A 26,194-nucleotide genomic window follows, 5' to 3' on the forward strand; every position below is an offset into this window, starting at 1 on the left:
AAATAAACACATTTTAAAAAGAAAGAACCATCATTACTATCTGCCTCTGGGACATCTTACTATATATCACTTCTCAAACTCTGAATAAAAAAAAAAAAAGAAAACCATTTGTTCCCAGCATGAATTAAATAAATTTAAGCTATCAGAACATTCTTATTTTAAAAACAGTTTTTTTCTAAAGTTTGTGTAAATGCTACAAATGTCCCAAAAGTCTGTCACACACGAGGTGATGGGGGTTCTATAACCGGGGTAAGGTCTCTCCTACCCCCTAGGGTGCACTTAGAACACTCACAGCATGGCGATGCCCCAGTGTCCCAGCATGAATTAAATAAATTTAAGCTATCAGAACATTCTTATTTTAAAAACAGTTTTTTTCTAAAGTTTGTGTAAATGCTACAAATGTCCCAAAAGTCTGTCACACACGAGGTGATGGGGGTTCTATAACCGGGGTAAGGTCTCTCCTACCCCCTAGGGTGCACTTAGAACACTCACAGCATGGCGATGCCCCAGTGCTTCCCTGCTCTCTCTCCTGCTGCCTGGAAACCAGAGAGGCCAATGAGGGCCACAGTAGGTGTGATGGTCAGGGGCCCGATGTACCTCAGCAGAGCCCCAGGCAGGCCGAGCAAGCCAATGACCACTTCTATCAATGAAGACATGATGATAGCCCCCTGGATCTGAAACAAGAAGGGCAGAGTCATGAAAGTGAACTGTGTGGCTATCAAACACTCTGACATTACCTACAACCATTGCCAACACTTCCACAAAGCAGTAAGTTCTACCTCATAGCAGGCACCACAACTGGGAAATTCTTTGGGGTCCAACAAAAAACTTCTATGGAGGCATCTGAGTATGATATCCCTGACGCAAGATAACTGCAGAAAGGGTCCACTGATAAGTGAGACAGACAATTCTCAGATGAACACGTTTCCAAATCAGCCTTACAGGACATTCCCTGCAGTAGGCTTTAATGACAAGTCCCTGGGGGTATACGAGATAGCAATACCCTCAAAAATTCCATCATGCAGAATGGCATCTGTACCAAGGCTAAAGACTGCATAGGAACAATGTGAATACACATGTACTCATCAGCTAGTTTGTGTGTGCCTGTCGAGGGTCTGCCGTGAACAGGTGTGTTCAAATGTACTGTACTTTCAACAGGTTTGACTGTCAACTTGACTGCATTGAGATGCCTAGGTTAGTAAAGCAAGCCTCTGGGTATGTCCAAAGATGATTAGGTCGATCTAGTCGATGAATTACCTCTTTTTTTTTTTTTTTTTTTGGTCTTTTTGAGACAGGATCTCCCTGTATCCCCAGCTGTCCCGGAACTCACTATGTAGACCAGGCTGGCCTTGAACTCACAGAGATCCGCCTGCCTCTGCCTTTAGTGCTGGGACTAAAGGCGTGCACCACCACACCCGGCCATGAATTACCTCTTGATGGCTCATGACTTAGAGGTGTTGCCTTGTTGGAGGAAGTAGACACTGGGAAAGGTCCTTGGGGCCTGTATCTTGCTCTGGCCCCTCCCTGGCTTCCTTTACTTTGTTTCCTAGTTGCTATGAGTTGAACAGTTCTATTCCAACATGCCCTCCCCACCATGAGAGATAAAACTGTGACCTAAATAGATCTCTCTTCCATTTATGTTATTTAAGGCACTGTCATCGCAACAAGAAAGCTAGCAAACTAACAGGCAAACACCAGGCTATCAGACCACTTCTGCTGCCACTCAACAAGCCTCACAGTTCCGAGTGAACCATATGCCTCAGCTACGACACTGGAGCATAGGAGCAGGCAGGTGGGTCTGCAGCAAAGGAGCAGCACTATCAAAGGAGTGGCACAAAGCCACTGACAGCATTTAGCCGAACAATGGAAATAAACATTTCAGTGAAAGGACTTAATAAAAAGCATTTGTGATTTCTTGGGCACAACCAGCTCGGAAGCAGAGAAGTGGCACAAAGAAGCCATGGCGGCCAGTGCTCATCCTTTACCTCTCGGATCCGGGGATACCAGATGTGCTCTGTGTGCAGCAGTTCTGCCGTTGCATTGCCAACTGAAAGATCTTGAAAACAAAAAAGAAAAAGGTTTTCTTGGAGTGACACTAATGTTTCACAGCACATATTCATTATAACCTTAAATCATTTCTTCCCTATTTTAAGTATATATGTGTGATTATATTATCCATCCCTAAAATCCAACCTGCAACAGCAGGGCTTATCCACACTTTGAGGTGGACTCCCGACACTAACCGAATGCAATCTAACAGAGTTCCCTGGTGTCAACGCTGACTGAAAGTGGCGCTACCCACGGCTAGTACCATTTTCATACAGAAAACCCATCTTGGCAAGCAGCTCCCTGAAATAACCAAGAGCAAGGTTGCTGGGCTGGGGTTGTAAAAACCTTGATAAAGCAGGGCCTTTTCCATTTCCTAAATCAAAATTAATGGTCACAAAGTAACTCCTAGGAGCAGGGAAAGCAAGAAGGCTGGAGAGCTTGGCTCCTAGAACCTCAAAATGTAACTATTTTGATTTTCTCAAAATACCCTATCTATTAATGACCAGATCAGGGTCCTCAAGGATCTTTTGAATCACTGAGGAGGGGAATGAAAGTCATTTGCAGAAAACCACAGTAGCCAGATCCTTAAAAAGCAGCAAAGATGTTTCAGAGAAGGAATGCTGACGCAGCAAGAGAGTGATTACGGTGGGTCATAAAATCCACTGAGAGAGAGAGGCAGGAAAACAGCAGAAGAATTTTTCCATTCCATCCCCATATTTATCCATTTTATTACCATATAGAAATGAAGTCATTTCTGGTCCTTTCTTACCCCTGGGGCTAGGGATGAATGAGTGGATAGAAAGACAGAGACAGGTACGATCCACAGATTGGAGCGTTCTAAACTGCTTATGAGCCAGTGTGCTCTGTGTCTAACTCCAGGAGGGAATACTGAGTGCAGGGTGTCCAGGCCTCCCTTTCTTCACCTGTGTTAAAGGACCCCAATGACATATGTGGAAATAACTGCAATTACCTGTGGTGTTACATTTCCATTTATCTAAAGACAGGATGGCTCGAGCAGGGGCCAAAAATGCAAAAGCACTGGCCTGAAACAGGGGTAACCTAAAAGAAACGAGACCAAAACCATGATCACGGCGTCGGGAACTACCCAGGTAGTTCACTATTGACAGCGTAATAGTCTTTTCCATAGACACACAGCACATGAGTAAATGCAGGTACACCTGGAAGAAAGAGCCCGGTCCTTAAAGGGCTATGTCACAGCTGCAGTCACTGACTTCTCCAATCCTTCCCTCCTGCAGCTCTGGCCCCAGGCACTTCCAGGTCCCCTGGGGGATCCCATATGGTCAATGCAAATATCCCAGCACCAATCCCTGCCTGCAGTGACTTCCTTTCCCTGGGGGATGGGCCATTGGAGACCTGGACTTCCCTCTTTCTTGCTGAGTTTGTGGGCTCCCAGAAAAATGTTGGCATACATCTGCCATCCCACTCCTTGTCAAATTCTTATTATTCCATTTTGTGAGCTAAAATCTACACTAGTCACAAAAGTAATAAAATCATAATGATTTTATTCATAAAATCAGTAATGATCTAGGTATATCCAGAAAATTTTAAGTTACAATATGAGCACATATAATAAATATTCTGCATAATCATATGAAATACTTTAAAGTATCCTAACATTTTTTAAAGGGTTCAGTAACTTGGTAAACTCCCCATTAAATTTCCTACCCACATCCTCGATTTTAATGCAAAGATCCTCAAATATTCAACTTTGTGTCATGTAATTCATCCTGACCTAATAATTCAACTACTTAAATTGCAAAGATTTTCCTGTTTTTATCTCAGCTAAGTTGTACTAGGGTGGCTTCAAAGGTTAGCGTGAAAACTTCATCACTGTTTTTCACATTATTTGAGGGTAAGATATAGAACTGGCTTTTGCTGTTTGCAAAACTGGGAACTGCCTGATACCCAAGTCCTTAAATGCCCTAGCCAGCCCTGCCAGTGGCCTGGCTAATACGACAGGAACTGAGTATCCTCCTGACAGCAAGTTCTACACTAGAGAAACCCAAACTGGAGTGAAAAATGGGAGTGGCTCTGAACAGGGAGCTGCTTTGCAAAACCAGAGCCCTGTGGGTTCCATTCTAAGCCCAAACAGAGACAAGGTTGTTTTGTCCAAAAAAAATGTTCTCCTGGCCATTCTAACCACACAATGATGTTAACTGAGAGCAGGAAGGATGTGGGCTTTAAAACACAGAGATGAGCCACAAGGTACAAACCCGAGGCCTAGCTGACAGCCAATCACAAGGGCACACCCTTCATTGATCACCTGGTTAAAAATCACCTGATGGAGGGACCTGGAGCACAGTGCCACTTAAGGTGGAAGTGAAGGCCACCTAAAGTGGGAATGTATACTGAAGGGAAAACAACACTTGACTTACAAAAATGCCTCAAGCACACACAAACATTAGGAATAAACTGTAAGGGTGAAAGGATGTCAGTGTGCCATTAGGAGTGGATGTCATCTTGCACAGCCAAATAACACCTACTTTACCACAATTTCAGAGTTCAAGCAAGGTGTCCTAGGGCAGCATAACATGAATACCGAATCACACTTAGAGCTTGTTCTCAGGAACATGACGATTATACTATGCTGGTGATTCCTGGGAAGTGACAAAAATCAGAGCCAGCCTGATCTGAATCTGAACCTGACCTTGACACTTTACACCTTTCAGAGTAGGCCTTTTACGGCTTAACTGAAATAAAAGGTCTTAAGGGAACTGCTGCAAAGAACCTCACTTACTCTGAGCCCCTACGTTTCTGAGATAAGCTGTAAGTGCTGCCCATGCTGACTGGCCATCCAAGTTTACCATTCAATCAGGCACATGCCCATACAGGCTGGTAATAACCAGTGGTCAGTGTGGACTTTCTGACTGTGGGCCACAAATGAAATGACTGAAATGTTCTCAAGAAAAGCTATGAGAACATGCGAACAAACTGGAGCTTCCCTGGATCAGTGAGTAGAGCTATTTCCCAAGGAAAAGATCAGACCAGACACACGGACAGCGTGAAGCTGATCAAGACTTTTCTGTGTCCTGCTTTCAGCTCTTCATGGTGGCACCAAATCTGCATTCTGAACCGTCACTTCTAAACGAGGCTGTGCCTGGAAACTCTCCCCTCTCCTGCCTCATGCTAGAGGAAGGGATTAATCAGTCTGTCACTTAATAAACATTTCTTGACAAAAGCACAACTAAAAGCAGATACAATGGAAAAACTGCCTAGTCTTGAGTGGCTTCTGCTTTATGAAGGAGACATCAATCGTGATCACCTACGAAGATCAGCATAGTGGACACTGTGAGATGTAAGACCTGTCACTTGAGCTGGAGAAATGGCTCAGCAGTTAAGAACACAAACTGCTCTTGCAGAAAATCTGAGTTCATTTCCCAGCACCCATATAAGGAAGCTCACAATCTCTTGCTCCAATCTCTTGCCTCTGACTTCTGAGAGCACCTGAACTCACATGCATAAAACCACACAGACACATTGACAGACAGACAGACAGACATAATTTTTAAAAACTTAAAGATGTATTGCTTAAGCGTGCCTTAAAGGCAGAAGTACTTTGTCACATGCTAAGGAACTACAAGGATTTCAGGCAAAGAAAAGAGAGTCGCAAAATGAGAGCCATAGGATGGACCCAGAAACAACCCCCTTACCACCACCCCAAGAACCAGACACTTAACCTCAGAAGAGTGGACGTTAAAGGTGATGCATGACAAATGACCTATGTTCTTCCTGTAAGCAGGAAGGTGACTACTCAAGGCCTTCAGCTCTGAAAACTTTGGGAGAACTGTGACAAACGTAACCTGGAAGCTATCCTCAGTTTTGAAGGTTGAAGCAAGCTACAGAGGATGCTCCAACAGGCTGTGGCACAGCTCTAGTTGTAGTCTTTGCCCCACTGACGTCCACATCCTTTGCTGTCTGTCAGCTCAGTTAACTTGTCAGCCAGGACCAGGTCCTGATAGCTCCTTAGGAAAAAAATGTATGTGAACTTGAGGATGTTTACAGTCCCTAAGCAGGGAAAGAGAGAAAGTCTCATCCCTCTTTAAAAGTTCAAAAGGCCCCCTGATCCTAAGGAAGCACCATGATGGTGCAAAATGCAATTTCCTGGGCTAAACTGTTTGATGTAAGTGAATAAAACAAGGGGAGAATTCACCACCAGAGACAGTAGTCCATGCTTCCTTTACATACTACACAGCAACCAAACCCGGTACAAAACCTTTCATTCCCAACTGAACACTCACTTAAGTCTGGGCTGCATAATAATTAAAAGATGATAATCCCCAAGAGACACAAACAGGTTTGGCTGTAAGGAGCTAAATTTCATCGAGTCAACCAACCACCAGGAGTATGTCCTGAGTGCCTTCAAAGGCATGCAAAACAGAACAATGTGGCAAAGAAACTCTTTTGTAAATTTATTAATTTACAAAATAAATTAGTTATTAGACTTACCTATCATTCACTCTATCACTCTATCAATCGATCAGCTGAACTGGTGGGAAGTAGAATGCATGCCTAAAATACTTTACCCAAACACTTCAGCAACACCAAAATGCATAAGAACATTCTGCTACATTACCCTCTTCCCTTTATCACGCCCAAGAAAAGTAATAATTTAATTATATAATCTAATATTCAAGCATAATTAAGCTTCTCTAATTGTTTCAAAAGTATTTACAGATCTTCCCACACCCAGTCCAATCCACGTTCCTACCACACATTGTGTTTAGGGATAGGCTAAAGTGTTTTTGGTAAGGGGCTGAGTACTTAGGTGACACTTAGACTGTATGAATATTCTAGCACGGGATTTAAATACTATAATTTTTTGGTAATTATATTCATTCACTAATTTAAGATAGCATCTTGCTATGAAGGCTCATGAATGCTAGGGTTATAAGCATCCACCAACAAGCCTGGATTTCCATCTATATTTATTAATTGACATCCTTTTGTAAGAGTTTTCTTATTTGTCTAAGTTTATCTCCATCTCTTTCTCTTTCCTGAACATCACTGCACATACATGGATTAGTTTTTTATTCAAAGTTTTGTAATTTACTACCATGGAGGTTCTTAATAATTAAACTGCTCAAACCTTTTCAAAGCAGCTAGTTTAAGTTGCTTCCAGGTCCTTTTGTAGGGTCCTCCCCACCCTCTAACATTCCTGGAGCAAGTTCTTAGCTCTCTGGCACAAGAAGCTCTGGGTTCAGCTTGTCCACTCAGTCGCATCCTGAAGTCAACCACTTGCTCAGGGAACCCTGGTTCATTATACTGGAGAATGGTAATTAGGAACCAAGATCTAGATACTACGTGGGCTCACTACTGCTGAGAGGTCATTCTTCCTGGGCCCTATGCACAGTAAACAGAAATGATTAGAGAGAGGGATGATAATGCCTGCAATCCAATCCAGTACTTCTGGGCCTTTCTTACCATATTTGTATACCATATTTGTATTCCTATTCCTTTGGGTAATCTGGTAATCTCCTTTTCAAACATGATGGTACCAACTATTCCCAGTTAAGAGTTTATTAGCATAAAATCAAGCTAAGTACAAAGGCTGCAAGAGGAAACTTTTTAAAAAACATTTTATTATTTTTATTATATGTATACTGCTTGCATGTAAGTGCACCCATGTCCTGCAATGCCTATAGAGGTTAGAAGAGGGTGTTGGTTCCCCTAGTTATGGATAGTTGTTAGCTGCCATGTGGGTGCTGGGAATCATACAAGAATAGCCAGTGCTCTTAACCCCTGAGCCATCTCTCTAGCCCCAAGGAAACTCTTCTAAGGTGTAGCAAAGCTCTATCTGTTGACTGCAAAGGTGGTTATGTGACTGCACAAATAGGTACAAACTCATCTGACTACACATTTGAGAAAGGTGGATTTTGGGCTAGAGAGATGGCTCAGTGGTTAAGAGCATGGCTGCTCTTGCAGAAGACCTGGGTTTGATTTCCCGCATCCACATGGCAGCTAACAACTGTCTGTAACTCCAGTTCCAGGGGATCTGCCACCCTCTCCGACCTCAGTGGGCATTGTACAACACGGATACACCTACCCACATGTAGGCAATACACTCATACACATTAAATAAAAATATTTTTAAAAGGTGGATTTTATTGTATGTTAATTGCCCCTCAATAGATAAGACTTTTAAAAAAATGTCTGTTCATCGTTTGGAAGATGACTAGCGAAGACAACATATTGCTTAAGATGCCAGTACTGCGTAATAGTCGCAAAATCTCAGAAAGAAACGCAGTTTCCCTCCCTCCTAGCATCTGACCTTTGTCCTTACCCCTGTGTCATGCTGCTCCTGCCAGTCACTGCCTAAAATGGAAGAGTAAAGAGGTGAGAGGCAGGGAAGATGAGAGGCAATCTGGAGCATGGGAATGTGCCAGGCAAGCAGGATCTGAGAGTCAATAAAAAATACAGAAAGAACAAAATCCATTAAATCCACACACAGCAAGGGGCAGACAGTCTCTTAATCCTGTCTACCTAAAAAATACAAGAACAAAGCTACATTGACTGAAGCAGAAGCCCACCCAGAACAGTGACTGCTAGAGAGCAATCTCAGGTAGGCCAGCTGACAGCTCAGCCACAGAAAACATGCAGCTGAGGCAGGGGTGGCTGAGGCCTCAGAAGGACCTCGATCGAATGACCACTGCCATTTTCTGATGACTCTGTGGCAGATTCATAGTCAGTAGGCCCATCTAGGTCAGGGCACTGGCTGTATAATCAGAGTACACACTGATCCCTGCTGCATTCACCAGAAACATGCTACTTTACTGGGTTGCCTCCTCCCTTCTATGGCTCAGGTAATAATGACAACTCACAGGCCAGCACAGGCAGGGGCAGGCTTTACTTTACTGATACTAACACTTTTATTATTTTACATTGGAAGGAATGAGCTTTGACAGGTTGTGCAGCTTGGCCAAAATTCCACAGCCAATAGGTGGTACCCAGGGATTCAGGCCTCCAAGTCCAAATACCCAATGTGGCTAACTAGGGGAACAAGGTCTTCCAAGGTCATTTCCTTCCAAGTTCATGATGGTCTCTCATTTCAATGTACTACTTAAAATTCTTTCTCAGTGAAGTAGGTGGTGGATTTTTTCATTTGGTGGGAAAATCCTACAACCTGCTATTATGTGCCTGCTTGACATGGTAGAATACAAAAGCCTGACATCACCTACATATCAATTTTGGCAAAATGCTCACCCTGAATCATCCATGTCTCTGGCCCCATCCTTCAGTTCATGAGAAATAAGGGACCATATATACAACAAATGAAACAGCACTGTGAGGACACAAGCAGACAAACTGAGATCATGAGACACTCAATGAGACAAGAGCGTGGACTCTAAAAGGAATGTGATACGGGGAGGAACGTGAAAGAGATGCTTATTCTTGAGAGACCAGAGACAAAGCAAGCAGAAGTGTCTGCTGAGCTAAACTTTCGGAGGCAGAGGGAGCGGCCACAAAACATATTTAAGGGAGAACCGGGGAAATTAAATGTGGACTGTACATGATAGAATAACTGTTCATTTTTTTCAAGTTGACAACAGCATTATGGTTATATAATGAGAGGCCCTCATTCCTAGGACAGTATTTAGGGTTGGGACATCTTGTTATCTGAAACTTTATTTCCAACAAAAACAAACATAAAGACCCTACTGAAATACCGAGATGGAGAAATATGGGGACCATACCAAACTCAACTTCTCTAGTCTAACCACTATATACTCCAACACTTGAGCTTTATGGGCTCAAAGTCCCCAGATGTAAGATGTAGATAGTATCCTGGATTTGGTGAGCCTAGCACATGCAAGCACCCCCACAGGCCACAAGCTGGTAAGACAGAAAGCAGGGAACTCACTTCTAGGGACAGTGGTTAAAGAGACCAGATCCGGGCCAGGCGTGGTGGCTCACACCTTTAGTCCCAGCACTCGGGAGGCAGAGGCAGGTAGATCTCTGTGAGTTCAAGATTAGCCGTGTCTACATAGTGAGTTCCAGGCCAGCTGGGGCTACAAGGAGACCCTGTCTCAAAAAGACCAAAAAAAAAAAAAAAGAGAGAGTAAGATCAGATCTTCGAACTGGTTTCACTGGCTCTCTTCTCTCAGCAAAAGAATACACAGTGTGCCTAAGTAGATTTACATGTGGCTGGGAGGGGCCCCTTTGGGTGTCCCCACTGCCATTCTTTTTTTATACTGAAGATAACAGTGAGCAAGGTGCCTAGACCAGGCTGGAGGAGTCCTATAATAGCTGCGGGGTTCTCCTCTAGTCACATCTGTAAGAAAGTCAGTGAGTCAAGGCATGAACAGGGTTTCAGAAAGCCTTCCTCCACACAGACTCAGGATGTCTGTGCAGAACTGCATGCATCAGTACATGACTACTGCAGGTTGGCCGACTCTGGGTTAGGAGGTCTCTAAATAACCTTGTGCTGATCTCTCAGGAGGTTTTAAAAGGTTTGGTACCAATTCTTAGAAAAAGCCCAAGTGAAATTGACATCATAAATCAACCAGAATGAAAACTGTTAAAACCTCCATCAAGGGAGCATGCAATAAAGATATTGAAAGCAAAGTGAAAGGACAAGATTAAAGAGAGAAAAGCCAGTGCAGGAAGCCAGAGAGAAGAGGAGGAGGCAGCCACCCTGGAAACTGCCTTGCCTCACAGGCACATGTTTGGGGAGAAAAAGCCACTGAAGTCCCGTAAGTGAGGCTGACACGACTTCCACTGCAAAAAAAAAAAAGACGGTCCGGCAGGAAAGCAGGCAGCAAAGCAGGGGGGGGAGGGCAAGTAGCAGGTACTGTGTCACACATTCCCACAGCCCTGTAGTGGGTCAAGCTCTGGGACAGCATGCACCCTGAGGAGCCACTGCACTGTGGCATCTCAGCTTGGCTCCCAGGATTTAGGGTTAGGTCTGCAAAGGCACACATCTGTTGCATCATCATGGTTTCCCCAACAACTCTAGCTATTTATCTTTTTTTTTTTTTGAGACAGGGTCTCATTATGCAACCCTGGCTAGCCTCAAACTCAGAGATCTGCCTCTCTCTTCTAAGTGCTGGGATGAAAGGTGTGTGTCACCATACCTGGAAATTCTGGCTATCTTTATTGAACAAAATAGGTTTCCAAGGCAGCGAGGGGGTTGAACCTGACCACAAGCCCCCATCCCTTCCCTAAGTAACTTGCTCATAATAAAAGGCCCATCACTTAGAGGCAGGGCCCATAGTTTGTCCTCAGGGCCCACAAACCTGAGAGGCCCAATGTGATGAAGGTATGGCATCAAGTGGCAGGCAGATATACATACACATGGAACTTGTGACACAACACAGAGAACCATGTCAGCATTGGAAAATTCTGAGAATCTGTCTAGAAACTATAATAATTGAACATTAAAAACCTCTCCCTCTGCTACACTAAATTTGAGGAAATGACTGATGAACCAACTGCAGGCCACCTGTAATCCTCCAGCTGTGATACCCAGAGCAGCCCAGCTCCTGGATTACCCCATCTCCCTCTCATATTGTTCACCCTTGTATCTCCTTTGTGCTAATTGCTTTATGTTTATCGACTTGATCCTGTTTCAAGCAGGAAATTAAAAAATGGGTATTAAGATGATAACTCACAGCACCTGACGGTGGTCCATGTTACAATGTAGCAGAGCCTAAAGGGATGTCCACCTTAGCTACACCCTACAGCTACCCAAAATAATCTGCAAAAACACAACAGATGATCAAAGCAATAGCAAAATGCTGTCCACAGGACACTGTAGGCAAAACTGCCTCACTTTCCCAGAGGCAACAACAGTGGACAGTCACCTGCCGGAGGCACTAAGGCTGAGACCGTATGTCCCACTACTTCTCTTTTGTTACACATTGCACGCTAAGTCTTCAAAGCTCAGTTATAGCTGTTGGAGCCCCTACTAGAGGCCAACACAGGGTCTCAGTACCCTGCCAAGTCCCAGCCTAGGTCTGATGAGCAGAATCTTGTGCTGGGTTGTCATTTCCTGCCTTTGCACCCGCGTCTGTCAGGGTAGAAGATATTCTCTCATCCTACTGAGTAAAATTTCCGTCTCCAGGACTGGTCTCTATAGCACCTCCTTGTCTCCCTATCAAGTCCTAGGCAGGGTGTCCTTGTCTCGCTGATGGCCCTATACTGTATATTATTATGGGGTCTGAACCCCACACGTGCTTTTATGCATGTTTGCCACCCTGAGTCACAGGCACCTACTACACAAACAAATCACTAGCAATCTGCGGGACTGAGGTAGTAGTCTTCTTTTCCCATACCTCAACAGTCATAGAAATCCCGTGTCCCAAGTTCAGCATGATTCCAGAGCACCCTTCCTTCTGGACAGTCTGCACTCACTGCCCAGTGATTAGATATAATGCTGACCTCCTGATCTACAGCCAAGCACATGGCCACATACAGTGAGGAGGTACCTGCTGCTCTAAACACCATAGCGGACACTGTCAAGCCTCATGGGCACACCGCATGGACATCCCATGCCCACAGATGCAGCTCCTTATTTCTAGTCTCTAAGCCAGCAGGTGTCAGAACCCACTCTAGTTCTTTCTCAGCTTACTGTTCTTTCAGAGGAGAGCGGAGATGAACCGCACTGATTCACATTGTTTAATGTGGGTCTTATGCCCTAACAATGAACAAGAAGGTGCCCTCTTGGGACCAAAAGTACTTCCCAAGTCACCAGGTCCTACTGTGCCATCTTAGACAAATCTGCCCACTAGGCTCAGTGGTTACCAGGCCTGGCCTTTGGCATGACATGGGGATGCAGCTTACATGGCAGATACTGCTGCAATAAAAAGTGCTTCCATCCCCTCTTCAGGGCAGCCAACTGATCCCAAGGGATAGGTAAGACAGCTGTTTAGGGAGAGTTTACGGAAACTTTCTATTTCCCAGAGCACAGTGCCCTGTGTACAAGGAAAGGTTCAAATCAGCCAACAAAAGCTTGTCTGTCCACTCTGGACTTGCCACACAGAGCCCTGAATATCACTTAAAAACAACAACAATGAAAAAAAACAAAAACCCGACACTACTGTTGTATTTAACTGCCTGCCACGAATGCTTCAGGGAAGGCCTGGGCTCATCCCCTTCCGCAGCAAACACCCCCACTCCTCTCCCCTGGGCCCCTGATGAGAACCCCTTTTTGCTCAGAACAGTGGCTACAGGTTGTCTAGAAGTATCTGAGAGCTCCAAGAGCTTCTAGTGCAAACAGCTTCTCTCCACTAGTAGACCTTCGAGGAAGCCGCCATTCCCCTTCCCACTGCAACCGGACACACCAGCACTGCTCACTGTCCCCTAGTGCAGACAGCCCTCGAGGGTCTTAAGGAGTCTAGGAAACCAGAATGCAGGTCACAACTTCCAAGCTGCCATCTGCATGGTGTCCCTCTCGCTGCCACTTCCCAGTAGGGAAGGGCAAGCAGAGCCTGGGCAAGTAAGAGGCTGTGCTGTGAAAAGGGCCAGAGAGGGGAAAGAGAAGACAAGCTTACAGGAGAACTAGGAAAGTTTGCTTCCAGTCCTTCCAGGCCCAGCTCCACACCCTGGGAGCAGAGCTACAGGTGAAAAAGCGAACAAGCCAAAGGGCTAGCATCAAGAAAGACATAAGGCCAGGCATGGTGGCCCATGCCTTTAATCTCAGTAGGGAGGCAGAGGCAGGCAAATCTCTGTGAGTTTGAGGCTAGCTTGGTCCACATGGCAAGTTCCAGGCCAGCTGGGGTTACAGAGAAACAGTCTCAAAAATACCAAAAAAGACATAAGATAGTGGGGGACAGAAAAATGAGGTACACAAAGAATGAACACAAAGGAACATGTGTGGAAATTGAGGGAAAACAGAGGCTTTCAGGAGTCACAGGAAGGAAGAACAAGTGGGATCCAGGTGTGCTGCGTGAGTGGAGAGCAAACCCCACAGGAAGGTGAGACAGTGGGACATGCAGGGACAGAGAGAGGCAGGGCTCAGAGGCTCAGCTGGCAACATGGACAAGGCAGAGAGCAAGGAACACGGTGGATACCAGGACACTGGTTTACAGCAAGGAGTGGGGCTGCAGCCTGGCCAACCCAGGGAAGGGGTGGAGAGTAGAAAAATGGCATTGGCTGAGGAGCGAACAGAATGGGTCAGAGAGCAGATCATGGTACAGGTGAGGCCAAACGGGAACTCGGTAGACAAGACTAGGTCTGAATTACAGGAGAGCACCAGGAGGCATGCTAGGTGCAGGCCAGGAACAAGAAGAAAAAGACTTTGTTTCCAGCTTGTACAATGGAGTGGTTCCTTTCACCAAGAAAAGACACACGGTACCAGGGTTACCCTGTAGGGATAGCCTGGAGACCAGTGGCCCCCAGGATATACTCTAACTCCAGCTGGTCTATCCAGCAGCCCTGGAGAAAGGGCCTGGCTAAGTGCCTTACTCAGGTGTCAGCACCCCACAGTACTCCAGTCTCACCTGCATCCAAATGTTGTCTGCAGCAATGTTGTAATTCCCACACAGAAGAAGATGGTCCCGATGAGCTGGCTGGTGGCCCACTGGTCATACCCCACACACATAGCATCAGCCAGGAGAAAGGGCACCGCAATTGTGCCACTAAAGCAAGTCAGGTAGTGCTGTGAAGACAGGGAACGTGTAAATACGTCAAGCAGTGCTGCAAAGAGGGACAAGGGAAAGAGGAAATATCCTTCCCTTGTTTTCCTGATTTTTTTCCCCTAACTTTGTTCCTCTGGTATCTTTAAAACATATGAAGAATCTCTGTTTTTTTAAGTTATACATTCTTTTTTTTTTTTTTGTCTTTTTGAGACAGAGTATCCCTATAGTCCCAGCTGAGCTGAACTCACTATGTAGACCAGGCTGGCCTTGAACTCACTGAGATCCACCTGCCTCTGCTTCCCTAGTGCTGGGACTAAAAGTGTGCGCCACCACGCCCAGCCTAAGTTACACATTTTTATCATATGTCAAATCCATTTTTCACTGTCTTCTTTCATATTACTCATTTGTATTGTGACTTTCACTACCATGAGCTCAAACCCCACACAGAGGAAGTTCTCAACAGAAGCTTCTGTTTCTTACTTTCCCCTCTAACCTGTTAACATGAACTTCCTTGTTCTGAACCATTCTTGCAATCTGGAAACAGACCCAGGTTAGTCATACAGTATTGTAAATCCAGGGCTTCATTTGATCTTTTTTTAAGGTCTTTTGAGACAGGGTCTCCCTGTAGCCCCAGCTGACCTGGAACTTGCTATGTAGGCCAGGCTGACCTTGAACTCAGACCTGCCTCTGCTTCCCAAGTGCTGGGACTAAAGGCCTACACCACCACACATGGCGATTTTTCAAGACAGGATCTCACTTTGTAGTTCAGGCTATGCTCAAACTGACTATGTGCCAGGCTGGTCTCAAAAACTCATAATTCCCCTGCTCCAGTCTTGAGTGCTAGATTACAGGAATGAGCCAAACCCAGCTGATGTACAAGGATGTTATATTGACATTTCTAAGATAATTAGTCTGTGGATTTCTTTCATTTGTTTCTAATCCTGTCAGGTCTGGGATTATGCTATACAGAGCTTTCATGGCAGAGAGTATTTTCTATCTTGTTCTGCTGTTTTCTACCTTGCACTGCTGGGCAAATACTCATTTGTTCCAGTCAGGGCAGAGTTCAGGGCACAGTGGCTATAAGAATCCTCCAAAGAGAAAACTACCCTCCTCTTCCTCTGAGGGCCTCCTTCCCACTTTCCCCTGGTTTAAGCTTTCTGTTTAGTAAACTTCCTCATTTTCCTCCCCACAGCTTTCCATGTCTGCCCAAGTCTGGAAACAGTTGCCTGCAGCTCAAAGTACAGGTGTGTCCTTGGGAGGACAGAACATTCCTGTGGAGAACAACTTATAGCAGCTCATAAGTTTGCGTACTATGTGAGAGCAGGAGGCAGTTCTATTTGACTAGGGAAAACTTCTAGAAACATCTATAATAGAAAGACTTAAGGCCAGACATGGTGGCTCACGCCTTTGATCCAAGTACTTGGGAGGCAGAGGCAAGCGGATCTCTATGAGTTTGAGGCTAGGCCTGGTCTATATAGTGAGTTCCAGGCCAGCTGGGGCTACAGGCAGACCCTGTCTCAAAAAAACCAATCAATCAATCAATCAATCAATCAATCAATCAATCAATCAATCAGGAAAGAAAGACTTAACAAGCATGCAGCAAGTTTACCACGACCACTCTGCTCCTCCAGCTGCAGCTCCTCCTTTACTAGACACCTTCAGTCCAGGCTGCCACCTAATACCTGATGGGGATGGGAAGGCAACTCAACCATACACCAGTGGGAACCAAGCCAGTCCAGCTCCAAGTGAACACTTGTCTGGACAAGACTGATTTTTGTAGCATCTGAGAAACATGAGAGCACAAACCTGAGCAAGTAAGTGTGGAAACTCAGACCTCAGAAAAGGTCCAAGCCAAACAGAGCCATGGGAAGCCATGTTGTGAGGCCAGGTAGTGCCGATAAGAAGAGAGCATCCTGCATATCCCTTTTCTCCAAAGAGCCACCTTAATCTATAAGCAGCGAAAGGGCACTGAAGAGATGAAAGCAAGTACCCAGTCTGCCAGCGACTTTGCCCATCCACCCTTTCCTCCTAGAAGCTACAGCAGACCAAGGCCTGAGAAGTGGCAAATTTCCCTTCCTTTAAAAGGTAAGACCTTCCAGTTATGTCCTGGCCAACAGGCACTTTTATTTTTTAACATTTTATTTATTATTTTTATTTTATGTGTATGAGTGTATTGCCTGCATGTGAGAGTACACCCGTGTCATGCAATGCTGCAGAGGTCAGAAGAGGGCTTTGATTCCCCTGGAACTGGAGTTAAAGATGGTTCATAGCTGCCATGTGGGTGCTGGGAATCAAACCCGGGTCCTCTGCAAGAACAGTCACTGCTCTTAACCGCTGAGCCGACTCTCTAGCCCCTCAACATGCACTTTTCAGGGCCACCCACATACCATGGCCAAGTCTGCCATGACTGTGGACTGCTGAGGAGGTTGGGGTGGGAGGTCAAAGTTAAGTCCTAGTCCTTCTTCCTCTGTTCCGCCTTCACCTTAGCTACCACTTGTTCCCTGAATAATTTCTTTCTCCTCACAATTCTTCTTCCTAATATTATGAAATCAATGTTTAAAATATCTATTCACAAGACCCTCCCCCAAAAAAAGAACTGTGTCAGATGTTTTGACTGGGTGTGGTAGCACACACACTCAGGAGGCAGAGGCAGGCGGATCTCTATGAGTTCAAGGTCAGCCTGGTCTACATAGTGAGTTCCAGGCTAGCTGGGGCTACAGGGAGACCCTGTCTCAAAAAAGTCTATTCACCATTCTCAAAGAGCAAATTTATAATAAAATCTTAATTAAAAATCAAAATTAAAGGGGCTGGAGAGATGGCTCAGTGGTTAAGAACATTGACTGCTCTTGTAGAGGACCTGGGTTCAATTACTAGCACCCACATGCTGGATAACAACCCTCCATAATTCCAGTTCCAGGGGATCTGACACCCTCTTCTAACCTCCGTGCACTTATATAGATGCAGGCAATATACTCATACACATAAGAAAATAACAAATAAAATATTTTAAATCAAAACTGAGCCAGGCATGGTGACACATGTCTTCAATCCCAGCACTTGGGAGGCAGAGGCAGGTGGATTTCCAAGTTCAAGCCAGTCTGGTCTATATAGCAAGTTCCAGGTCAGCTGGACATACAGGGAGACAGTGTCTCAAAAAATCAAAACAAACAATCAAACAAAAACAAACAAAAATCAAAATTGAACATCTTGAGAATGCAGCTGATAGATATTAGAAGTATCAGCCCAGGTGGCTATACCCTGAAGGAATCATCTTACCTGCAACCCCAGGAAAATGCACAAGTACCAGGGAGGGACATCTTCTATAGTGTAAATCATATCCGATCTCTGGGGGTCCAGACTCCCAGTGCTATCCAGGGTCTCTGCAAGAGAACTCTGGGGGTGAGGAGAGAAAAGCGGGATTTAGAATGATGTTAACACTGTTCAGTTTAGTACAGCCCTCTACTACCCAAATGGAGCAGATGGAGCCTGTTCCTTGAGCACTGGTATAAGCCTCAAGTACACTTGCTCAGAATTTGAGAGTTCTGTCTTTCTTGACATAACTCATCCCCAGGAGCACTGAACTTGGTAGAGCTTCTGACCAGGCCTACATACAGATCCTCGAGGATAGACAGAGGTGCTCCCAGATGAAGACCCACAGTGAAATTTACCCAAACACAAATCACTGATCTGCCCCCCACTCCTTCCCAACCCTGTAAGGATCTGTGTAACTGAAAATAAAGTCTGTCTCCTCCTGAAAAACACTGCTGCTCAGACAACATTGAGTTAAAAGAGCAAAATTCGTAGGTATACAGGCACAATAACTCATATTTTGTTTTTAAAAGACTTTAAAATATATTTAGTTTACATGGTAATTTCTCTTTCTTCCCCACTATTAGTAAAAGTTTTTAAATTGTAGCTGTTGGTGCTAGAGAGATGGATGGCTCAGCAGTTGAGAACACTTCTTGCTCTTCCAGAGGACCAGAGTTCAATTCCCAGCAACCATGTGGGGTGGCTTACCAACTGTCGGTAATTCTATCTTGTAGGAGATCTGACACCTCTCACCTCCACAGGCACCTGCACACATGTGCACATACCCATACACAGAAACACATACACACATGATTAAAAGTAAAAAATAATTAATCTTTAAAAAATTAAGTTGGGGGGGCTAAAGAGATGATTCAGGGGTTAAGAGCACTGACTGTTCTTATACAGGCCCTGGGTTTGGTTCCCAACACCCACATGGTAGCTAACAACCATACATTAACTCCAGTTCTAGGGGATCTGACGCCTCTGACCTCCTCAGACACTGCATAACACAAGTGCAAGCAATACGCTCACACACATAAAATAAAAATAATAAATAAAATACTTTCAAAAATAAAGTTGGGGCTGGAGAGATGGCTCAATAGTTAAGAGCACTAGCTGTTCTTACATAGGACCTAGGTTCAATTCCCAGCACCCATTGGTAGCTAACACTTGTCCTTAACTCCAGTTCCAGGGGATCTAATGCCTTCTTCTGGTCTCCACAGGCACCAGACATATACATGATGCACTTTATAGGCAAAACACTCATACATATTAAAAAAATTTTTTTTTTAATTTTAAGTGTTAGATGTTGTATATATATCTGAAGGCCAAGATGGCCTAGCCATCTAGTCAGCCTTGACATCACTTCTAAACTTACTCAGTGTCTGAGCTGAACAAAAGGCACTACTAAACTCTGTGCTTCCCCACCCACCTAAAAACTACTCTGGTTTCTAAAACTGCAAATAATTTGTTGCATTTCTTAGAATCTGAAATTCATGTTCTTTCCCTCCCAGTATTTTGTAACCTAGAAAACAAAGTAATAGGAAACAAAATTAAAACATGCTACACACACAGACCTACAGACCTACACACACACACACACACACACACACACAAGATTGAATAGTCTGATCTGACTCTTGACCCCACTGAGCCCATTGGTCCACAGAAAGATACTGTCTCTATGTGCTTGTCACTTAATTTTCCTTAAAGTGAGGAGAACAGGTTTAGAGATTGAAATTCTTTACACATAAAAGTGATACAATTTTGTCTTATCTTCTACAGCCTAAAGGGAAAGTCTGATGCATGCTAACATTTGAATCAAATGTTACACAAAGAACATTTTCTCCTAGTCTAAAAATAAATATTGGCAGATTTACACTATTGAATGGGTTAAAATAATATCATGTGTCCTTTGAAAACTGTAGAAATGATAGAGAAAGTATACTATATGTGTAAGAGACTATAAGGGAAAGGATTCGCTCAGTAGGCCTAGGCTGTTCAAACCCTGCCTGACCTTATCTAACACCTGGGAGATAGTATATCTCAACACGCAAGAATGGGGTTTGTTCTTTTTTTATTCTTGATTATTATTTCCTTTCTTTTCTTATTTATTATTTATTTCTTGCTTTTTTTAGGCTTTTCAAACCCTGCCTGACCTTATCTAACACCTGGGAGATAGTATATCTCAACACGCAAGAATGGGGTTTGTTCTTTTTTTATTCTTATTATTTCCTTTCTTTTCTTATTTATTATTTATTTCTTGCTTTTTTTAAAAAATGTTTATGAGTGTATTGCCTGCACGTAGGTAAGTTCACCTGTTATGCAGTGCCAAAAGGTCAGAAGAGGGGGTCAAATCCCCCTGGACCTGGAGTTATAAGTGGTTTTCAGATGCTGTGTGGGTGCTGGGAATATGCTGGTGGCCGGCATATCAAGGAAGCCAATTTTCAATTAAAACCCTACACACCAATGCTCAGGTAAACTTCCCTGGTTGGCAGTACTCCATGAAAGCAATCACATTTTGTTGCTGCAAATTTAAAACACTGCCTGCCTTCTGATTGTACAGACACACAAGTGACTGGAAGCCGATCTCCCAGAAACTGCCTATGTGCTTTTTTCCACTGCAGACTTTCATCTGTGGCTTTTATGAATATTTTTTATTTTTCGAGTCAGGGTCTCCCTATAGCCCCAACTGGACTAGAACTTGCTATGTAGACCAGGCTGCCTCTGCCTCCCGAGCGCTAGGAATAAAGGTGTGTGACATGATGCTCAGCTCTTTTTAATTCTTATTTTTATTTTATGTATATGAGTGTTTTGTCTACATGTATGTAAGAGCACCATCTGCGTTAAGTGCCCACAGAGACAGAAGAAGGTGAGGTATCCTCTGGAACCTGGGCAGAAAGGCTGGAGATGGCTCAGCAGTTAAGAGCACTGGCTGCTCTTGCAGAAGTCCAGGTTCAGTTCTCAGCACCAAAAGGCAGCTAAGAGCCATCTCTACTTCCAGTTCCAAGGGATCAAATACATACATGCAAGTAAGACCTAAGTCATGAGAGGTCTTTTAAGCCACTAGGAGTGTGTTCTTGAAGGGGACTGTGAGACTCTGCTTGTCCTTTTCTGCTTCCTGGACCAAAATGTAAAGATGTGTGTACTTTATGCACCAGCCCGCCATGAGCCACCCTTGACATGGCCCACTAGGACTGCCTGACCTTCCACTTCCATACCTCTAAGTCAAAACAGACCTCTTTTTACTTCACAAAGGAGTCTGTGTCAGATATTTCATCATAGTGATGCAAAATAAAAAAGGTTAGAAAAATATGGACACCCAAATTTAACTGAAAGAAACAAAACTTTTGAGTGTTACACTGGCACTAAAAAGTTTTGGGTTTCAGAGACATCTTCTAACTTAGGTATGCTTAATGAGCCATATGTCATGAGACCTTTCAGTCCTCAACCACTGCTCTCTGCCTTTCTGGTTGAGGATTTAGAAAAATACCCAGGTAATGACCCTTATGAGCTTTTTACCTTAACTGCTTTTAAGACAATTAAAACCTAGTAATTACGACTCATATTCCATTACAAAACAAACATACAAATAATCTCCACCCCCACAGGAAGGAGATACAAAGTCCCAGACCCAAAACATCCCGCTCCTGCAGCACCACAGAATCCAGCAGCACTGAGGGGTGAATACAAGGTACCTTCTCTGCAATGCCGTTCTCCGTTGTATAGATTGCCATGAGCTCGGTGTCTTCATTGTCCTGCTCAGTGCTGGAAGTGGCCCCACCATTGATCACCACCTAAGGAGAAATGCTCCTTTGAGAGGCTGTTTCAGCACTCACCACTCTGCCGTAGAGAAATGTTTTTTCAAAAGGACTTCTATAATTCTTGTAAGAGCTCCAAACTATGTTTTCATACATCACAGCAGCAAAGTTTGCTTTCTTAAATGAAACTCCCAATGGGTATGACCTGCGGAAGTAAGAACTGAGTCCTTTTTTTTTTTTTTTTAATGGAAAGGAGTGTGCCATGTCTCAGAGCCCACTAGGGAAGATCAGAAATGGAACATTCCAAAGAAACCATCAACCAAGGGATCCCAGCAACCTCCACAGCAAGGAAGGTGGCTGACAAGCCAGTGCTGCTGTTAAGGTAACCAGGTTGCCACTAACTGAGAGTGCCTAAGGTGCTTTGGCAAAGATCCTTCCTCAAGAACCACCTGGCAATTGTCAGTGGTCTGCCCCAGAAGGAGGAAGTGTTCTAGTTAGAGAGGAACTCCTGGTCCCCAGACTGACTACAGTTAGGTAGCCCACAAGTACGCACACTCGGGTCACTGGAGAACAGTGGTATGGACAACAAAAGCTATTACTTAGGCCTTCCAAGGGGCAGACCCCACCAAGGGATGAATGAATGAATCCAAAAGAAACCCTGGTATGAAGCAATATGTCTAGCCCCTTGTTGAAGGAAAGCATGATTTGAATGGGGTCCATCTGCTTGCAAGCAAAAGCCTTAAATTTTTTTCATTTTTTTGGGGGGGATCTTTTTGAGATAGCGTTTCCCCATAGCCCCAGCTGGCCCATAACTTGCTATATAGATCCACCTACCTGCCTCTGTCTCTGTAATTAAAGGCCTGTGCCACAACATCCAGCAAATATTTTTTCATTCTTTAACCAAATGTTTCCATCCCTAGGGATCTCTTCTAAAGAAGCAACACTGAAGGCTTTAACACAAAGTAATCATTTAAGAATAACAATAACTACTTATAAACCAGTTAGATGTAGAATATTCTAAGTTAGTTTTAAAGATTTCTTTGTATTTATGTTAATGTATGCATGCAGGTATGGGAGGCAGGGGGCAGAAAAGCATAAGATCCCCTGGAGCTGGTGTTACATGTGGCTGTGAACTGCCCTACATAGACCAAATCTGAATCCTCTGGAAGGGCAGCGAACACTCTTAACCACTGAGTCATATCTCCAGTCCCAGGAAAACCATTTTTACATGAAATTTGTAATATCAAGGAAAAACACATATGTGTTAGATAAAATAGTAATTGTAGAACGGTTTTTCTGCTCTGGGGGTACAAGGTCTCAATATATAGCCCAAAGGGCCAGGAATGCAGGACACTCTGGCCTCTTCCTCCCAAATGCTAAACACTGTGGGAAATGACACCACACCAGGCTCCAACTACTTATTAAAAACACAGATAAGAAAAAAGACAGGTATATACAGTTTAAATTCCAGCACTGTGAAAAAATACACTAAAGATACGAAAAGAGTAACAATGGTCTGAGAGGAGCTATAATGCAATGACAACAAAAAAGACATAATGAACAATTCATGAAGAACATTCCAAATCAATAATGAAAACCTTGCCAAAGGAAACCGATAAAGGCTAAGGATATATAATTCACATGAGAATAAAACAAAATATACAAGAAATGCAAGCAAGAGGACCAGGGTTTGGATCCCCAGAAACCATAATGCTAAGATGACCACAGAGGCTGGTCTGTAATTCCAGCCTAGAAAGGTTAAAACAGGGGATGCCCTGAGCAAGCTGGCTAGCCTAACTGTATTAGCAATCCCTGGATTTGACTGAGAGACCCTGCCTCAACGAATATGGTGGAAAAGCAGTAGCTGAAGATTCCTGCCATCAACCTCAGGCCTCCTATATTAAAATCTACCCACCCAGGGCTCAAGGACCATTGTGGAAGAGGTGAAAGAGGGGAGGTGCATGACCATACAGAAATGGTCCTACAGGCGCCTGGGACCCTTCTCATACAAACCTACAGCAATGGTGTCAGCATGTAAAGGCCCATGCAAATTAGGCAGACAAAAAACCAGCAAAGAACTGAAATAAATAGCAAGCCCCAATCTTAGTAGAAGAATCATTGACAGCAGATTACTGCTGGGTGAAGAGAGAGACTCTAGATAGGCTGACTAAACCCAGGTGGATGAACTTGCACAGAGGGACATCTTGGGACACTAACTTTACATAATAGACCTTAATACAAATGACAGAATGTATGAACTCCAGTGGGGGGGCTATGGAAGGGTGTCAAAGGGGAAAGGGGAAGTGGATATAAAGATGATTTTATGTATGAAATACCAAAAAATTCAATAAAATTATTAAAAATAAACTATTTTTTAAAGTTCATTAAAAAGATAGATACTAGGCTAGAAAGATTTTATGGTATGCTCAGTAATAAAGTGTTTGCCTAGCATGTATGAGGCCTTGAGCTCAATGGCCAGTACTGGAAAACAAAAATAAAAAGGATACTGTAAAATTCTGTTAAGTCTATCGCCTCCATTAAGAGGATAACAATGTAGCCAGGCACGGTGGTACATGCCTTTAATCTCAGCACTAGGGACCCAGAGGCAGGCAGATCTGAGTTTGAGGCTAACCTTGTCTATATAGCTAGTTCCAAATCAACCAGAGCTACATGGTAACACCCTGTTCTCCCTTGCCCCCAAAAGGGGGGAGGGGGTTGCAGAAGACCTGCACAAGATGAACCCAGTCAATATTCCAGTGGGGGTGGAACAGGGGTTTTAGGAGGCCCACCCCTAGCCAAGACCTCTGGCAGCTGATGGATGCTGAGGGAGGAAGAACCAGTTTGCTTCAGGGGCATGTCCTCTTATAGGTGGCTTAGGCTCCAGTAGGTAGCCCTACACCCATGCACATACAGGCAGTACTAAGTGCCCCAATGGTTATAAAGGGGGAAAAAGAATATGAAGTTGAGAAGTGTTGGGGGACCCTGCTGCTAAGGTTGTAGTCCTCCATGTGAGGATAGCTCTAAGGGGCTCAGCGCTATATGGAAGGACTCCACTGGCTCTAGAAAGTGTCCACTCCTCAGCCTTCTCCTGAGACACTTGTCCTGATATGCAGGAGGGAGAGAGGGACAGGAGCCACAGCTGAGAGTATTACCAGAGGGTCACACTACAGCAAGCCCATGTTTAAATTGACAAGTAAATGTGTTTGTGCCACTCCAGAAGCCATTCGAATTGTGCTCCTGACATTTGTAAGCAGGGGCACAGGCAACTGGAACCTCACACCTCTAAACAAAGGCTCAGAACTCAATTCTTACCTCCTCAGGATCTGGTATAACCCACTCACCATGACAACCACCTGAACTATTTAATATTAAACCAACTACTTTCAGAGTAGTAAAAAGGTCACCAAACTGGAGGGCTAAAGTATACAATCTGGGGAAGGCTAGGAAGAGAAGGCATGACCCATGCTGGGTAAAGGCTTTCCAGTGTGCATACCCTCAAGTCATACATACACCTCAGTAACCCCTCAGTTATCTCTGTAAGTAAGCTCAGTAAATTCATTGGTTCCCCAGTAAAGCTTTAATCAAACATTGGCTTAACACTAGAACCTTAAAAGGAAATAAGCAGTGCTTAGCATCCCCAGGAAAAGAAGTCGGAATTCTCATGGAAAATGTATTTGTTAATGCTATTATGTCTCATAATTATTTAAAAAAAAGAAAATGAGAATGTAAAAGATGTTAAAAGGGTATGGGAATGGAGACATTTTCAGAAATAGAAAAAATGAGAAAGCCTAAGCTGTCACATAATCTTTTTTTAATATTTTATTGATTATTTTTATTTTATGTGAATGAGTGTATTGCCTGCACGTAGGTAAGTGTACCCGTGTCATGCAATGCCCGCTGAAGACAGAAGAGGCCACCCAGATCCCCTGGAACTGGAGTTATGGATAGTTAGCTTCCATGTGGGTGCTGGAATTCAAACCCAGGTCTTCTGCAAGAACAACCAGTGTTCTTAACCTCTGAGCCATCTCTCCAGCCCCTATACACATAATAAAAATTTCTAAGGTCATAGTTTACTCAACTAGTTTAAGGAACAAAATATATATCTAATCATGGTTTATCTGAGAATATTTGGTTTTTTTACCCAAGCTTTAGCTACATAGCACATGGTAATTAAAAGTACCAGACTGGTGGAACTAATCTTATTGGATATCTAACAGCCATACTTTGAGGCCTATACTAATCTGGTCAGAGGGACTTAAAGGACAGTTTTTGCCCCTTGCCCTCCAAGGTCAACTAAGTTCCAGGGGACTATGGGATATCTTTCAAAATGTCCTGTAACTGTGGTGAGTCACCTGTCCTCTTGTTCAGGGAGGCCACGGAGACCCCACGAGATAGACTTGAACCAGTGTCCAGTCTAGGAAAGAGGAGGGTCAACACAGAAGAATCATTTCCTCCATGCTTCCAAGTGAAGCCAGCCAT

General features: G+C 44.0%; 1 protein-coding gene across 2 annotated transcripts in view; it reads right to left on the bottom strand.

Annotated features, from left to right (window-relative positions):
• Nucleotides 1-26,194, bottom strand: part of Slc23a2 (solute carrier family 23 member 2) — a 100,361-nt gene that overhangs the window by 25,281 nt on the left and 48,886 nt on the right. For both annotated transcript variants that reach the window (XM_008835899.2, XM_008835897.1), the window contains exons 3-8: nt 21,653-21,751; nt 17,922-18,038; nt 14,508-14,665; nt 3,020-3,108; nt 1,986-2,056; nt 493-674 (exon numbers count right to left, since the gene is read on the bottom strand). In XM_008835899.2, coding sequence (XP_008834121.1) covers nt 493-674; nt 1,986-2,056; nt 3,020-3,108; nt 14,508-14,665; nt 17,922-18,038; nt 21,653-21,751 — 716 coding nt within the window. The remainder of the gene's footprint in view (nt 1-492; nt 675-1,985; nt 2,057-3,019; nt 3,109-14,507; nt 14,666-17,921; nt 18,039-21,652; nt 21,752-26,194) is intronic.

Source organism: Nannospalax galili, unplaced genomic scaffold, assembly GCF_000622305.1.
Source record: "Nannospalax galili isolate Female #2095 unplaced genomic scaffold, S.galili_v1.0 scaffold118, whole genome shotgun sequence".
Classification (NCBI taxonomy): Eukaryota; Metazoa; Chordata; class Mammalia; order Rodentia; family Spalacidae; genus Nannospalax; species Nannospalax galili.